Raw genomic sequence first — 18465 nt, 5'->3', positions numbered from 1 at the left:
TTTCCAAACTCCATTTAAGGCTTCTGGCAGTAAAACTTCAACAAGATTTTTGTTGTGTTGTTGTTGTTAAAAAAGAAACATTGTTTGCATTTAAAAGTTTAAGCCTGCGGCTGGAGAGATGGCTCAGTGGTTAAGAGCACTGACTATTCTTCCAGAGAATTCAGGTTCAGTTCCCAGCAACCACGGATAGGTTCACAACCACCTGTACCTCCAGTTTCAGAAGATCTGAAGCCCTCTTCTGGCCTCTGTGAGCACCAGGCATGCACATGGTACACAAACTTAGACACAGGCAAACAATCATATAAATAAAACACTAATTTTTTAAATAGAAAAAATTTATGTTTAGGCTCAGTAAATTGGAAATAGTAGGTGTAGGAAACACACGGTTTTCAACTCTGGGCAATGGGAGCTATAAATAATTAACAAACACAGCCAAATTATCTGGATCCCACCTCAGCAAGGAATCCGAGCCACCCGGCGACACAAGCACAGCCACAAGTGAGTACCTTGTTTCGTGATGTCACTATCTGCTTGATGACTACTCGGTCCGCCAGCAGCAGCACCTTCGCCACCGAGGACAGCAGCAGCCTGGCGGCCTGCACGACCCCTGCTTTGTCTGCCAAAATTGGGGTCTGGCCGTCTGATTCCCGGTGATTCAATCTGGTCACATCTGTGAGTGCTGCGATTGTCTCTCCTAACAGGAAAGAGGCAACACTGTGTTGGGAATGAAACACTTTAGCAAGAAGACAGACTTTTCTCTCATCTTGACTGCAGCATGCACGGGAACTTCAGGTACGGGAAACGTCCCTACCTTAAATGGTTCCCATGATGCTTTCTAGAATAAAAAACAAACAGTGCACTCTTTCTTTATTATTGTTTTGTTTTCGAGACACAGTTTCTCTAAAGTGTGTAGCCCAAGCTGGCCTTGAACTCATGATCCTCCTGCCTCTGTCTCCTTCAGCAAATCCTGCCATTGTATGCCACCACAACTGGCTAGTATACTCTTCAGGACAAACTTTGACCTGATCAGAAAAACACAATTTGTCTTTCTAGTAATTTGGCCAACCACACAATCTAAAAGCCGATCTGTAAGACAAAAGAAAAGTCTCAGGAGTCAAGAACCAGAACCCTAAATCCAGAGCTGAGAGCAGGACCCAGGGGCCCAGGCCTAGGTGAGGCCCACAGAGGGAGGTGAGGAAGGGGGCGGTACTATCATCACCACTATCTGAGGTCGGGTTTGGAGGGACAGCGACAGGCAGAAGAAAGACAAGGTTTGGGGCTCCATGCTTAACATCTTATAAAGGGGAAGGTGGGGCTAGAAGGATGAAATATAGATACATAAAAAAATCTATTTGTTGATCTGGCTGGAGACAAGTTAGGGAAAGCCAACCAAGTAAGACCCTTACCCTTGAGAGTTCAAACCCTGACTGACTTCAGGTTTGTAACTGTGAAATGATACTTGTTTTTTTTTAGTTCTGTGTCTGTTTTAAGACAGGATCCTCACCACTAGGTAGCCATGGCACTATGTAGTGGCCTGAAACTTGCTGTGTAGACCAGACTGGCCTCAAACGCATACCTCCATAGGCTAGGATTCAAAGTGTGCATCTCCATTCCCAGCTTTTAAAAGATTCTTATATTTATTTTTATTTTTATGTATAAGGATGCTTTGCCTGTATATATACCTCTGTATACCATGTCAGGTCCCCTGGAACTACAGTTACTGATGGCTTGAGCCATCATACAGATGCAGGGAATCCAACCCCGACTCTCTGGAAGAACAGCCTGTACTTTTACCACTGAGCTGCCTCTCCAGCCTCAGACACGTACACTTCTTTTGGGGCCCAGGGAGGAAAGACAAGTCTAGGATGCAAATTTCCAATCTCTAGAAAATTCTTTACTCCAACTGCCATAAAGCTTGTTGATTTCTATAATAATAATAATTCTTAAAACTAGACAAGTATTTACTCTCCCAAAAGAAGAAACGGAGTTTTCTGTGAGGGTTTGAAGAGCGCCCCATAGTCTCCCGCGTCTGAACACTTGGTCCCCAGTTGCTGATGGCACTGTTTGGAGGTTTCGAAAGTGTGGCTTTGATGGAGGAATTGTGTCACTGTGGGTAGTCTTTGAGGGTTAAAAGCCATCACTAGTTCATTCTTTCTGGTTCCCTGCCCCTGCCACCGCACCTGCGCTCCTCGACCGTGGACTAGATCTAACTGTCTACTCTTCCTTCTATCTTAAGCCTTGTGTCTTAGGTTTCTATTGCTGTGAAAAGACACCATAGCCATGGCAACTCATATAAAGAGAAACATTTAACTGGATAGCTGCTTACAGTTTCAGAGGTTCAGTTCATTGTCATCATGGTGGGGAGCATGGGGGCATGTAGGCAGACATGGTGTTGCAGGAATGCCTGAGAGTTCTACATCTTGCTGGCAACAGGAAGTCGACCGAGACCCTGGGTCGTATTCTGAGCATAGGAAACGTCAGTGCCCATGCCCATAATGACACAATTCCTCCAACAAGACCATACCCACCCCAACAAAACCACACCTCCTAACAGTGCCACTCCATAAGAGATTATGTGGCCATTTTCAAACCACCACACCTCGGTCATGGTGCACGCCTTTAATCCCAGCACCAGGAGGCAGAGGCAGGTGGATCTCTGTGAGTTTGAGGCCAGCCTGGTCTACAAGAGCTAGTTCCAGGACAGGCACCAAAGCTACAGAGAAACCCTGCCTTGAAAAAAACCAAAAAAAAAATAAAAGTAAAAATAAATGTACGTCTAATGACTGAGTTTCTCACAAAAGGTCTATTGCTAATTATATATATATATATATATATATATATATATATATATATATACACAATAATGTCTTGGCCAGTAACTTAAAAAATCTTAAGTAAAAAATATTAGAATCTTTATGGCCAAACCACAGGATACAAAACAGAATGGCAGTTGCTGGGAAAGTGTTGAACAGACTGGAAAAGAGACATAAAGCAGGTGGTTGTTATTGCACGGGAGAGGACTCCACAGATGGCAGTCCTAGACTAAGGGAGAAAGTGGTTTGGGAGACAGCGAGGAAAGAAAGTATAAACCTAATAGCTGGCCAAAGATAAGAAGGAAAGAAAGAAAAAAATCAAAATTATAAGCTAAATGATTTAAAGATAGTCAGAAAGACTTGGGAAGGAAATGACAAATTTCGTTTCAGAGGACAGAAATTTCAAACAATACGGGAGTACACAAAACACAGGCCCCTAGGAGTGGATGACTAACTCATAAAGTCTATGGCAGCCAGCCTCCAAGAGCTCTCCCTGCTGGTACCTGTATCCGCCCAGTGTCCTCTCCCACACTGTCCTCAGACTAGGGAGCAGAAGAGGAGGTATGCCACTTCTGAAATTAAGCAATCAAATCCTCTCCGGCCAAGCCAGTGAGACGGTGGTAGGCAACAGCAGTCGCCAGGCAAGCCTGATGACAGACGCCCTGACTTCAGTCTCTAGAACCGTGATAAAGAACACTGACTCCCAAGAGCTGTCCTCCAACCTCTACACATGCACTGCGGCATGTGCATGGACACAGACAGACACATACACGAGCACGCACAATGAATTTTTAAAAACTGAGACCATCATCTTATTTTCTCTCTCTCTCTGAGGGAAACCAAGTACCAGGTTACAACCTTACTGAAAAAAAAGATCTATATGGTGACCAACAAGTCAACCAGGAAGTGAAGCCTGCCAGCACCATTGGGAGCTTGCAAAACACATCTCTAGTACAGTGAAGCCTGCAGATAACTAAGGCTCAGCAGGCCTCCACCCAATGTCCTAAGATGTGCTGCCCCAGGATCGCCCAGGGAAGCCATTCCTGCCCCGGGTCTGAGACTCTGCTGCATGGAGGGTAACTTTCTGCACAGCAATGGAAACTTTTGTGTTACCAAGCTTTTACAGCAAAAGGTGCAGAGGACAAATGCGCTCAGAACTAACCTTTATTGTGGTGGAGGGAGCAGAGGAAACGGTGAGTTCATGTTCTAGTAGCAGTAGCTGAAAGAAAAGATGTTTTCTTTGTTCCCTGGAAAATGTCCGTTTACTCCTTTCACTCTCAGCCACTGAAGGCACTTTACAGAAACCTATGCAGATGGCATCGTTTAACCGTTCCTTTTCTGACTGAACCCTGGGCATTTGGAAAATCGGTAAGTGGGCAGTAACCCCGGTCCACTGTAGACCAGGGTCAAGTGTCTTCTTCCCAGCACAGCTCTTCTAAGTGCAGACTGCTAAGAATTCCCAGCAAAGGCGCAAAGCTTACAGTTTCATGGTTGTCATTTCTAATTTATTATAAGCAATGAGCTAATATAGTCCCTTAGAGTGAACACTCTAAGAAAAATATTTACTCAACTGCCATAGAAAACATAATCCTGACAGGTAGTCAAGTAAAAACAACGCAGGAGCTCAAGTGAGAGAAAGAATAAAATGCAATACATGACATAAAAATAAATTTGCTGAACACTTATTTGCGCCAAATGCACACGCACATCATGTAACAATACTGCTACAAATATAAATAGCTGACTCCGCCTACTCTCTCTGTCTCTGTTCGGAGTTCCCACCTGGCTTTACTCTGCTAAGCCATTGGCGGAAACAGCTTCTCTATTAACCAATGGTAATAAAGTATATTCACAGCGTAGAGGGGCATCCCACAATCAACCCTGAAGCTCTAAGTCTTAATCACTGCTTCATACCCTTGCATCAAGTGTACACAACCTGCCCAGGAGAAGATGACCGTTAAGGACTGATGGAGCCCGAAAGCCTTCAGGAGTGCCTTCAGTCTTCATCCTGTCTCAAGGGCGAAGCTTTCTTATTATGTAACTTCAAGAAGCTCACAGTTGGGGGAGGGTTTCTCACGGGATGAAGGAGCACTTCTGTCAGCTTAAAAGAGATGGTGCGAGGCCTGGGCCACCTGAGGGACTCGCCGGGTCCTCAGCTGGGGCTGTTAGCTCAGACTGAGAACAGGGAGGCAAAGCTGAGGCCGCGCAGGGCCTCGTGCTGCTCTTCCCCTGGAAGGGTCGCCCCTGCCCCTCTTGCTCTCTCCGCACTGTCCGCTGTACTGTCACGTGCTGTGTAAGTGCCCACGGAGCGATGCGGTGCCAGGAAAATAGGACTCTCCTCTTACAGACTGCTTTGTTTCCTCTCAGCAAACAATGAGGATTATATAACCCTCTGTTTCTCACAGTTTTGTCTTGCTTTCCAGGAAGTAAAAATATAAATTTCATGCTTAATTAAATATTCATTCTTGCCAGAGATTCTGTTATATTTTTTCTCCTTATTTTAATAGATTCATTTACCATGTCTCTTATTATGAGCCAATTCAAACCTTTTTTTATAATGGGAAACATATAAACTACAAATAGGGTAAGGCCTTCTCCTTTGCTTCCCACACCAGCGAATGGCTAGAAGCCCAAAAGTCAAGCCCGCGTCCTTCCGTTCCTCTAGTTAGCATCCTCGTTCTACCTGTTCAGCCGTATCACCAAGCGTGCTGTGTGTCCTCCTTGCTCTCTGTAACCCCATCACATTATCTGTGTTAGGCTGTTTCTACTGTAAATGCTTCAGATGAAGTCTCCCTACCTCCTTTCTTAACCCTGTCTCAAGCTCTCTTCTGCATATGCTTGATTTAAGAACAGCCCAGGGTCTGGTCCCCAGCACAACAGAAAACAAGCAAATTCTAAATGTTTTTCAGGGTGTGGTACACACACAGCTGTAACCCTAGCACTTGGGATCCAGAGGCAGGAGGATCCCTTCAAGATAAAGGACCAGCTGGTTTATACAGTGAGCTCCAGAACAACCAGGAACATAGTGAGACTGCCTCAAAATAAATAGATAAAATATCTGCCATAATATCCAGAGCAAGGAAATTGGTATAAATAGCCTTTGAAGTAAGTATTTACAGCTGGGTATGGCGACGCACACTAGCACTTGGGAGACCAGAGCAGGAGAACTCCCACTGTGTTTGAGGGTAGCCTGGGCTATGTAGTAAGACCTGCCTCAAGAAGGAAATGAACAGGGTGTGTGTGCTAGTTTGAATGTAACTGGCCCCCATAATCTCATACGAAGTGGCACTATTAGGAGGTGCGGCTGTGTTGGAGTAGATACAGCCTTGTGTGTGGAGGAAGTGTGCCACTGTGGGGGCTGACTTTGAGGATTCCTATGCTCAGGATACTGCCCAATGTCTCAGTCAGCTTCCTGTTACCTGTAAGACATAGAACTCTCAGGCATTCCTGCAGCAACACATCTGCCTGCATACCACCCTGCTCCCCACCATGATGACAATGAACTAAACGTCCAGAACTATAAGCCACCATCCCAGTTAAATGTTTCCTTTATAGAGTTGCTGTGGTTTGGTGTCTCTTCACAGCAATAGGAAACCCTAACTAAGACAGTGTGGTAGCACATGGATTTAATCCCAACACTGGGGAGGCAGAGGCAGGTAGACCTCTATAAGTTCAAAGCCAGTTGGGTTTACACAGAAAGTTCCAGGTCAGCAAGGGTTACTTAAAAAAAAAAAAACAGCAAATAAAAAACAAAAGATAGATAAACATTCACGTACCTGCTTGTTTAGCCTCAATGCAGGCAATATTAATTTCTTCCTTCAAATCCCAGTTTTCATTGGCTATAGCTTCCCCTACTTTGACAAATCTTCCAACTGCCAAGTTGACAGCTTGTCCCACACGCTGAATTGCTTGCAGAGTTTTATCAGACTTTTTGATATTATCTTTATGGTTAATAAGTGTGGTAATCTAAAAATAAAAAAGGAGCAACTTTTAAAACTTTTATCTCAATATTTAAAAGAAAATCACAAGGGTCAAAAAAATTAAACCCAGAATATCAGACTAAGCCAAAAGACTAAATCAATAGCTTTAGATATTGCAACCTAGGGGCCAGTCAGAAAAGCATCTTGCATCATGTCTCAGGACAATGCTTCTTTAATTGTGAGTTCACCTGAGGGCGGTTATCTGGGACATACAGTTCCAGATGCTCTCCAAATCATTAAACAAATCTTAGAGCCATGAGAAGAGGAGGGAGCAAATCACAGCTCACAACACTCGCAGAAGTTTCCTGCTCGGCTCCACCCAGTAAGGGCATCAGCTCTCACTACATCCCATTCCACTGCTCACAAAGTAGCTGGGCATGCAAAATGGTACTTGCGCATTGTGGGTGTAGCTGAGAAGCAGAGTATTTGCCTAGAACATGGAGGCCCTTGGCTCAATCCCCAGCACCATGCAATGATACCTTAAAAAAGGAAGGTTTTAAAAGCACTTCTGGTCAAAACATAATTACAGATACACACGCAATAAAGACAAATCCAGATGAAAAAGACCTCTAATGGGTCACAGTGTTGGATAAATGTACGTAGGCTTGAGAGAGAGAAAAAAAGAATATAGACAGTTATAAAAGAAGTAAATGATTTTTTAAATAATAAAACAAAGTCTTTAAAGAGACAAAGTAAACTTGTAGAAAAAGTAACAGAGTAAGAAAAATCAGCCTTGTAAAGATGGAATATACACAGAAAGTCTGGATTATGTACATTGTGTTTTTGTTGAATTGTTTGACTGTAAAGGAGCTAAGTACAGAGAGACATTTCATTGTACAGGCTGCTAAACTAAACCAGCATGTATATTATAAAGTAATCTTGACTTCAGAATTTGGGTCTAAGAATATGTTGCTTTGGAAAATAGGTTTTGCTTTTATTTCCACAGAAGATGAGAACCTGTGGATTTCTTCAAGACTAAGGTGGTTTGATGGACCAAGACCTCCCCTGAAAGGTTGCCATGAACACCCCCAAAATTACTTCACCCAACAAAAAGCAAGACACAGTTTGGAGAGAACTATGACCAAATTCCCAAATACTGTTTATAAATGTTTATTTACATTTAAAGGGCGATATGCTATAGAGATGAATACTTTGCATTGGTATGGATCTTGATTTACTGATACCAGTCCCAGAGAAACCAACACCCTCTTCCAGACTTGTAGGTAGAAAATATACATAAATAGGGCTCAAACACACATGTAACAAAATAGTCACACACATAAAAATAAAAATTAAATTTTAAAAAGACCCCAAGCAGAATATAAGAGAAAGCATTCTGTGTCAAACACTTTTTCAGTTAAGAAAAAAATTAAGAGCTTAGAATTACAGAAATATCCAAATTTGAATCTTGGGGTTGCTATCATGCTTAGGGATGAGCTAAGTGATACAGAGAAATGTACTGAATGCCACTAAATTTTGTTTATTTTTGTGTATATGTTCATATGTGCACACATGTGTGAGCATGTGTGTTGAGGCCAGAGATCAATTTTGGATCTTTCTCAACGGGTCTCTTCAAACCTTATTTTCGAAGGCAGGGTCTTTCAGTGATCCCAGAGTATTCTTCGACTGGACTGGCCGGCCAGTGAGCTGTAAGGATCCTGCCGTCTCCATCCTCTTCCTCAGCACCAGGGCTGGATGTGCATCACTATGTTCAGTTTTTAACTGGGTCCCGGGATCCAAGCCCAAACCCTTCTGCTGGTGGTGCAGGCTCTTTATCCACCAAGTTGTCTCTCCAGAGCCCCGCCACTAAACATTTTCATCCACAATGTTATTTTCCAGCAAATGTTGAATATCTAGTAGATGCCAAGTCTTTAGGACATGTGGCTCATATATTTGCAGGCTTAGCCCAGTTGATAAACTGTTTCAAAGGACTAGGAAGTGTGGCCTTATTGGGGGTGAGGGAAAGAGGTGAATTTTGAGGTTTCAAAAGTCCATGTGAGGCCCGGTGTCTTTCTCTTTCCGCCTGCTGCCTGTGAATCAGGAGGTAAAGCTTTCAGCTGCTGCTTCAGAGTCAGCCAGTCTGCTTCCTGCCTTAATGATGATGGGCTGACGCTCTGACCCTGTAAGCAGGCCCCAGCTAAATGTTTTCCATTAGAAGAGTTGCCTTGGTCATGGTGTCCCTTCACTGCAATAGAACAGTGACTAAGACAGGATGTATGAGTGACTACCAATGTATGCAGCAGAGTAGAGTAACAATTCAATCACAAAATATATTTACTGGGTGAAGTAAACTTCTGAGCAGTGAGAAAACATCAATGGATGATAAAGAAAAGGTACGTGCTACCAAATGTATGCAGCAGAGTAGAGTAACAATTCAATCACAAAAGATATTTACTGGGTGAGGTAAACTTCTGAGCAGTGAGAAAACATCAATGGATGATAAAGAAAAGGTACGTGCTACCAAATGGAGACATATAGTAATCCTGTAAATAAGGAATTTTACTGTGCTATGTAAAATGTGACGATATGATATTGTACCCATGATGCCACCTGAGATTGGCTGCTCTTTCTTCTCTGAGGAAGCGGTACCTCAGCCTGAGAACAAATTGATAGCAGCAGCGGGATAATGTATTTCAAAGAACAGAAACTGAGGGGTGAAAGGCTTTGGGGATGAGCCTAGCATTCCTGTCGAGGAATGAAGTAACCAAAGTGGTTAAAGCAGCGAGCAAAGAGGCAAGCATGGACGGGTGCCCCATGATGGATGGCCAGGAGCTGGCCATGTAAGGCTGGGAACTGGAGCGAAGAATTCATGTTTTGAGCTGGGCGTGGTGGTGCATGTCTGCAATTCCAGGGAGGATAAGGCAGGAGGATTGTGAGCTGTAGGCCATTTTGAGCTACAGAATGAGATCCTGCTTCAAAAACGTTTTGTTCTGTGCATTACTGGGGGCCACAGAAGGGTTTTTACGTGGGAAGATGGTATAATCTCTGGGATGGCTTTGAAACCGATTCATAAACTTCTTCAGACCTTTCCTTCAAGGAAGAAGGAACTCTGCTTCTCACTTCTGATGGACAGATGATAACGGACATCATAGTGCATTTCTGGGCAGATTTCAGGATATTGTAATGTCCTCTCTGTCTGTCTGTCTGTCTGTCTGTCTGTCTGTCTCTCTCTCTCTCTCTCTCTCTCTCTCTGTGTGTGTGTGTGTGTGTGTGTGTGTGTGTGTGTGTGTGTTTGTGAGTGAGTGAGTGAGTGAGTGTGTGTGTATCTGTCTCTTTATGTGTATCTCTCCCTTTTTCTCTCTCTGGGATCGGTCACAGTGACAGAAAGCTCATCGCCCCATCATAGCTGCCCCCCACGGAACAATCCTCTGAGGAGCCCACGAAGTAAGGAACTGCTGCCACAGCCAGCAGCTGTGCAGAACAGAGGTTTTTCAGAGGTCAGTCAGATGAGCAAACACAGTTGCAGACTCCCAGGTTAGTTCAAGCTTTTGAACTACCGCAGGCCCAGCCAAACACCTGTATTTCAGTTTTGTGACGGCCTTTGGTCCAGAACCATCAGGTAAACTCCTACAGAATTCTTAACTCACAGAAACTAAGACAAATGTTTGTTGATTTAAGGTACTAAGTTTGGGGTAATTTGTTTGGCGTGAATGTGAGCCATCCCTCACAGGCTCAAATGCTTGAACAGTGATCCCTATCCAGTAACACTTCAGGAACTGAATAAAGTGTGTCTCTAGGAGTAACTCTGAGGTTGTCTGCCTGTCTGTCTGATGCAAGTTCTCACTATGTAACCCTGGATGACCTGGAACTTGCAGAGATCTGCCTAGGATTAAAGGTGTGTACCACCACGCCAGACTAGCATTGAAATTTTATGCCCTGGTCCCACTTCCTGTTCTCTCTTTCCTTTGGGACTGCCACTACCATGTGACATCCTGCTGCCATGCCTTCCTTGCCAATGATGCGCTCTATTCTTTCTGGAACTGTTAACTAAGAGAGACCGTTTCTCCCCTGGGTTGCTCGGATCAGAGTGTCAGAGCACAGCACTAGAAAACTAGAGGAGGCGTTGTTCTTTTTGTTGTTGTTTTCAAGACAGGGCTTCTCTGTAATCCTGGCTGTCCTGGAACTCACAGTCCAGCTTGGCCTCGAACTCAGAGAACCATTTGCCTCTGCCTCCCAAGTGTTGGGATTAAAGGCGTGCGCCACCACTGCCCAGCTTGAAGTTCTTTATCAATAGATAGGTAATACAGATTTTGGTACCCAGATCTGGAGAGACGCTATAATAAAACCCAAAATTTGAGAGTAACTTTGAAATTGGGCTGTGTGAATGACTTTGGGGGGATGAGTAAAAAGCCCCAAGAATGCGGAGGATGCTGGACAGAGCAGGAGACTTTGGGGGAGCTCTCCCAGACAGTTTGTACTGACAGCACAAAAGCCTTCTGCTGGTCCTATATGAACTCACTGCTTACAGTCAGCCCTACAAATCCCAGGTTCAGGCCTCCCTAAGACTCAGTGTCTGGTGAGGGCTGGTCCTCATGGAGAGTGTTTCTGGCTCTTCACTTGGTAGACCAAGCAAATAAATTCCTCAGTTCCACCCTAAAGCATTAGTCTTAGTCACGACTTAATGGCCTCCCAAAGGCTTCATGTGTTACTAACACTGCCATGGGGATTAAGCTCCAATAGAAGAATTTTGAGAGGAAACCAACATTCAGACCACAAACAGAAGTGCAGGCAAAGGCTTATTTAAAAACAAAACAAAACAGGTGGGAAGGTGGGAAAGGGACTAAGGAGACATCTTGGTAGGTAAAGCGTGTGAGGACCCGAGTGTGGATCCTCCCCAGAACCACACAAAGCCAGGTACAATAGCCCAGCAGTGGTGGTGCAAGCCTTTAATCCCAGCACTCAGGAGGCAGGTAGAGATGGTCAGATCTCTGTGAGTTCGAGGCCAGCCTGGTCTACAAAGTGAGTTCCAGAAAAGGCTCTAAAGCTACAGAGAAACCCTGACTCAAAAAAGCCAAAAAAGTCAGGTGCAACAATCAGAACGCCTGCACTCCAAGGCTGCTGGGGGAGACGGGAAACCAGGACACAGAGTCTCCGGACGATCACAGGCCAGCTAGCCTGCCCACACATAGGGAAACAAGAGCCACTGTCTCAAACAAGATGAGAGGTGAAAACACATCCACGCTTATTCTTTGACCTCCACACATACTGTGGCACATGTATGTGCACATACACACATACACACACATGGTATCATACACACACACACATACCCGACACATAGTTTTTTGATTTTTGGTTTTTTTAAAGCTTTCTTTAAAAACAAAAACAAAACAAAACAAACTTCACTAGAAACTAGAGAGAAAGGATCCTTATTAGGTAGTGGCAGGAAAAAAACCCGTAATAACAGGGAAAGTAGAAAGTATCCCTCAAGAATTAGGTGGTCTAGTTAAGGTGATATGAAGGGGTTTGACGGGGCTAATGGCTGCAGTAAAATATAAGAGAACAGAGAGAAGTTAAATAAAACACAGCCAAACAAGATCAAGCCAGAGCTTGCTGCTTTTGAAAATTCTTAGCCAGATGGCACACCATGATAAAATTACAAGTGTCTTACAGGCAAAAGTGCAATCTAAAGCACAGTCAAGAAGGCCAAATCTAAAGGCGACACTAAGGGAGCGACTGTAAAATCCCAGCCTTGGGGGCTTAGGCGCTGGTCCTCCAGCTGTCCCAGGAGACAACGACAGAGAAGAGCTGACCTCTGCACCACTCATGGGGGTGACTTCGGTCTAATACAGTGTGGTATGACTCAAAGGGCAACAAACAAAATTAATTACTAAACTGTAGAACTTTAAAAAAAAAAAGATCAACATTAAATGAAGGATTTCCTACTCGCAAGCTTCCACAGGCTGAGAAAACAAGCCACAGAAAAGGACTGCCTTTCGTGGAAAGGGCCGACCACTGGGAAGGCAATGCCAAGACACGAGAACAATTCCCAGGACTTGAGTTTTAGTTAAAGAACTGCCAACCTGGGTCCAGGTACATTTCAGAAAACTATAACCAGCAGTTCTTTCTTTCCCTGTTTTTTTAGCATAAGCCTACAAGTATCCTGCACTTCCTATCTTGCCTACAGCTAGGAAGAGTTACAGTTAGGAAATGGCTGTCTTGAAAAAGCTCATCTGGACCAGATTCCCAGGCCAATCTTCTGGGTTCAAGCTGATGCTTTCAGGAGAGGTTGTCTGCAGGTAGAAGGAAGTAAATGATTTACCACAGAGGTTAGAGAACTAAGTTCTTTGCTATTGCTACCTCCAAGAGGCAAAGTCTCCACCTCCTTTACTTGAGGGCAAGCTGATCTAGTTTCTCCTAGCAGAATAAAGTAGGGGATGTCTCTCGAGAGGTAGAGCGCTGGCCTAGCATGCACTAAGCCCTGGGTTCAATTCCCAGCACCACACACCAGCGCTGTGATGAAGAGGCCTGTAAGTCCAGCACTCCAGAGTTGGAAGCAGGGAGATAGCTTCTACCTCAGCCAATGGAATAGAGCAGAAGCGACAGTGTGCTGCTCTCGAAGGTGAAGACTGAAGTCACTGCGGTTTCCACCTCCTACTCCCAAATGCTAGGATTCACTCGAGTGGAAGCCCGTAGAGATGTGAAGATTCTTGGCCAGCTCCCTGGGAAGGCTCCAGGGAGGAAGCCTCAGGCTTCTTGCCAATAGCTACCAGATTCTCTGAGTTGTGCTTCCGGACAGCACAGAGCCACAGAGTCACCCAAGTAAGTGACTCTGAAATTCCTGATTCTCAGAACAGGGAGAAGACACCAGTCTAGTTTTGGAAGCAGGTAGTCTCCCCAGACACTGAACATTGACTACCTTAATGTTAGACCACCCAGCTGCCACACTATGCCAAAATAAATGCCTGTTGTTAGAGATGTCTATGGTTCTATTGTTCATTTGTGGGACTGAGGTTTGAACAGGGCATCCCACATGCTGGACTCTAGCTTAGTACTGCCTCTACAGCAACCGAGAGTAAGACATTGTGCTCGTCAAATTCTGCATTTGCATAATGCTCAAATTTTCCAGTTATTACGAACAGACCCTACAACTGGGCTAAAGCGCTAACAATTGTTCAGTTCCCAGACAAGCATTTTGCTCCCACTGCAAACATCCTCCCCGGTGCACTATTAGGTGTGGCTGTCCTTCCTCTTACTGGAAGCCTTCTGGAAAATGCTTGTCCCAAATACAGTCATTGAAAATTGACATTTAGAGGAGCTAAGTCAATTCATAAAAATCTACCCACAGCCTAACATTTTCAAACTTTTAAGACAACAGCATCAGGGCCGGAGCAATGCACGGCCGAGTGGTTGGAGCACTTGCGGCTCTTCCAGGGAGGGCACCTGAGTTCAGTTCCCAGCACCCAGGCCATGCAGTTCACAGCCATCTGTAACTCCATCTACACAGGAGCCCCACCTCTAGCCTCCTTGGACATTGCGCATACCCACAAGCAGACACACACACCTACACGTAATTAAAAATAATAAAAATGAACTTTAATAAAAGAGAAAGCACATGTGCTGATTATTCCCAAACAAGAAGGGGGTAAATGCCGGAAAAAAATCAAGTAGTAACTTGTAATCCTATAATCCTGAGAACATTTTTTTTGTTGAATTATTCCAATTCTGTTTTGTATGTACTTAATATGCTTTTACAAAATTGAGATTGCATGTTAATTTCCTTATGTGAAAGATTAAGGCTAGCTAAGATTTACAAAGCACAAGTATACTAGTATGTATATTTTGCAGATATAAAGTAATTTAATGCTTACATCTCTAGCTTCTATTAGGTATCGACCTATTAACCTTCATTACGCAGATAAAAAAAAAACCTGAAGTTGGAAGAGGTTAAGAAAATACCCAGGGTCGCAGAGCCAAAGGGTGCCTGAACTCTTTGTCACTACGCCTCTCTTTCCTGCTCAAATTATACCGGGAACCGAGGGGGAGCAGTGAGAGAGCTTCCAAAGCTGCAATATGCCACATCAAGAGCCAGCCATTGTGCTTAAAAACTAGGTAGAATAGTAAGAGTGACTGACCACTTGTAGTTGCCCTGACAGACATGTCTACAGGATGTTCTAGAAAATGCCTGAATGAGCCAGAGGGCAAAGAAGGCACTCTGTAGGGGAAGAAGATTGATTTGCTACAGTGGAAAACTCCCTGATGGAAGGAAGCCAGAACAAGGGCTTACTTGAGACCACCGGCCTACGGTGCCACGAAGGGCAAACAAGGGCATCCCAGCAGTTAAGAACACGGACTCCACCCATGCTGCCTGGGCTGGAGTTCTCATCAGCCTTTTGGTAACAACTCTCATCTGTAAGAACTGGGCAATAATCTGCTCAGGCTACCCTGGGAAATACATGATGAAATGTAAGCCATCGCACTTAGAATAGTGTCATTTACATAAAGAAAAAAAGAAAAGAAAGAATAGTGTCAGTTCTGTTCTGCTCCCGAGTTCCATGATGTTCTAAATTTTTAGGACATCTATGCTCAGCTGACAGGGGCTTTCTGTACCCAATTCGTGGGAAGGCAAGAAAGAAAGTAAAACAGGAAGCTCGGAGGAAGGAAAGTACGAAGTTCAGTTCTCAAGCACCTGAAGAATAATTTAGAAGCCAGCCTAAGATGGAGAAGTTCCTACCTGGATTTAGCTCATCAACAAACTCTCAGAATTAAATGTGAAATGGCTAATTTGCTGTACAAGACAGAAGTGAACACCCCACTCAAGGTCAGACTCTGTCAAGAAGGCAGAGCCAGGCACTTCCATTGAATTTTTCTTTATCTTTGCTCTCAAAAAAAAAAAAAAAAAAAAAAAAAAAAGCACGGAGAAGAGAAAATCACTACCCTCTGCTTCCACAAGCCATTCTCAAAGACTCTGAAACACTCCCAAGGCAAAGGACAAGGTGGAACGAAGGAAGTGAAGCGACTTTAGGTGCCTAAAGGGTCCTGACAGGGTGGCTGGAGGGAAGCACACACACAGGGGAAGGCCAAGGGCAGAAGAATGACATTCCACACCAGGGTGGAGGCACCTTCTTCCCTCCCTGGATAAAATCACTGTAGGAGTGGCAGCAGTGGCAGAAGAATGAAGTGACTATTAAAGGGGGTGGGAGTAACTCTACAGAAAACACGCCTGGTACTTAGCCTGGAGCTTTAAAAATAAAAGTTTAGATAATAAAATCTGACGTGTCAAAATCCACTGTGGTGGTGCCCACCTATACTCCTAACACTTGGGAAGTGAGTTTGAGTCCAGCCTGCTTTAAAATGCTAAGAGTTGGGGACGGGGATGAAGCTCAGTGGTACAGTGGTTGCCTAGTTCTCATAAGACCATGGGTTTGATACAACAGGCAAAAAGAGGAGAGGGGCAGAATCACAGGGGTGGCTCAGTCCTCTTACTCATAGACTCTTGCTGAACACTGCAAAATTTACTTAAACATCCTTAATACAGATTTTGGTAGTTCTTAATTTGGAATCTTCGGAAGTAAAAATATTATCTAGACTTGTATTCTATTTCATGGATATACACAGGGTTTCTCTGCAAGGAGTTGAATTGCTAGGTTGTTGGTAGTATCAAGAAAAAGTACCTTTTTCTTAGACAGGGTCTCACTATGTCGCCCAGGATGGCCTGTAATTTAATAATTCTCCTGCCTCAGTCCCACATGGATGGGGATTACAGCCATGTACCATTATGCCCATCTTCTAACTTCAATTTTCCTTATTCTGAGATAGGGTCTCACTATGTAGCCATGGTGGCATGAAACTTGCCTCCAAGTCAAAGAGACCCATCTGCCTCCAATTTCCAAATGCTGGCACTAAGAGCGTATGCCACCACCACATCTGGACTTAGAAGAGTTAAGTCTACACATCTTGCTTTACTTTGGCTATTCTTGGTTCTTTGGTCTTTCATATAAATTTTTAGAATTACTTTAGTCAAATCCTACCCCAAAATCTGTTGGAATTATCATTGGAATTCCATTAAATTTACAAATCACTGGGAAAAGCCAAGAGCTGTGTCTTTAGTATTCTCTTGTCTAGACGTGCACACAGTACTTCCCTCAGTCACTTAGATTGACTCTGGCTTTCAACAAAATTTTCTCCATAGTATAATATCTCTCTTTGCTACAATATCCATGCAGACGTTTCTAGCAACCTCCATATTTTACAGTCTTACTGTAATTTTTAAATCACCTTTTTTCTGTTTATTAATGTGGAGAAATGCAACTGATTGTAGTACTTCGTATCCTATGAACTTGCTAACTATTTCTAGTCTGAGTATTCTATATACTCGAACTAGAGTAATCATAACAGAATGGGACTTCTTTTTTTTTTTTTTTTGAACTATCTCTGTACTTTGTTTCTTCTCCTTGTCTTACAGAAGGGTGGAATTTCTAGTTTGAATAGGATCTGTGATAGCAGGAATCATTTCTTGCTTGTCTTTAAAAGAAATGTATCTTTACACTTGACTGTTGCTATAAAGTTTCCTGTAGATACCCTTATCAGCTAACAATGGCTTTAACTCTGTGTGTGTGTGTGTGTGTGTGTGTGTGTGTGTGTGTGTGTGTGTGTATCTATCTATGCAAGTACTGGTGTCTGCATGCCTGGGACTAGGCCAGAGCTCAACATCAATTGTTCTTTACTGTGTTCTTTAAGAGACTCTCTCAATGACCCTGAAGCTCACGGCTAGCTTCTCAGCATCTAACTCCACACCTCTGCCAGCTTTTACCTGGATGCTGGCTATCCAAATTCAGGTCCTCAAGCTTGCACTGCAAGCATTTTACCCATAAAGCCATTTCTCCAACCCTTCAGCACCACTTTTTCCCCAGGGCTGAGGCCCAAACCCAGGACAAGCAGACTTACTATTGATCTACATCCCCAGTAAGGAAAGCATTTCCTACTACCATGTTGTCATTAGCAGAACCTGGATGGGCAGCGAAGGTTCTTTCTATCTCTATTGCTGTGAAAATTCTTCATTTCTAGTCTCTGAAGAGAGAATTCCTATTTTCTGATGCTGACAAAACCTTCCTTTCCTAGAAAAGACCTAAAAGTCAAGACTTTCACTGGGAGAGTCAGCAGTGAATTAACATCAAAACAAAAGCCATCCACTTCGCACAGCACAGGGCTGGTCTTCCTCGGTTACCTCAAGCCCTGTCTCCTACACAGTGTCATCCTTGATTCAAACATTTGAGCTCGCAGAACATATATTATTGATAATGCTCACTTGATCCCTGGCATGTGCTCGGTATTCTATACACGCCCTACCTCCCAACTAAAACATATGCCCTTCAAAGAGCAGCAGCTACGGAGTATGAAAGAAATCCTTGCTTAACGTACTTAAAATATCTTGGGGAAATGTGGAAAGGAGTTGGATAATCGTGTTGTATCTTTAGAAGAGAAACCCTTGGGCATGGGAGTTTTCTAGAGAGCTCACCATCGCCCCACCACACACAGAGTCTTATACCATTCAGGCTGGTCCCAAACTAATTCTCCTGCCTCCCCTTTCTGAGTGCTGGGATTACAGGCATGAATCACCAACGTTTATGTGATAACTGGGAATCAACCAAGCCAGCACTCAAACTGAGCTAAGTCCCCAGTTCTAATATCTTAAACTCCCTGAAACTTTAAAATCCGTCTAAATTATCTTT

At 43.8% G+C, this 18465-nt stretch overlaps 1 protein-coding gene across 1 annotated transcript in view; it reads right to left on the bottom strand.

Annotated features, from left to right (window-relative positions):
• Ctnnal1 (catenin alpha like 1) overlaps positions 1 to 18465 on the bottom strand; it is a 53793-nt gene that overhangs the window by 33127 nt on the left and 2201 nt on the right. The window contains exons 2-3 of the mRNA XM_048420235.3: positions 6590 to 6779; positions 507 to 694 (exon numbers count right to left, since the gene is read on the bottom strand). Of these exons, the coding sequence (XP_048276192.3) occupies positions 507 to 694; positions 6590 to 6779 (378 nt within the window). The remainder of the gene's footprint in view (positions 1 to 506; positions 695 to 6589; positions 6780 to 18465) is intronic.

Source organism: Myodes glareolus, chromosome 16 (genome assembly GCF_982192425.1).
Source record: "Myodes glareolus chromosome 16, mMyoGla1.1, whole genome shotgun sequence".
Classification (NCBI taxonomy): domain Eukaryota; kingdom Metazoa; phylum Chordata; class Mammalia; order Rodentia; family Cricetidae; genus Myodes; species Myodes glareolus.
Note: the sequence above shows the minus strand (reverse complement) of the source record. Positions and strands in the feature narration are given on the sequence as shown.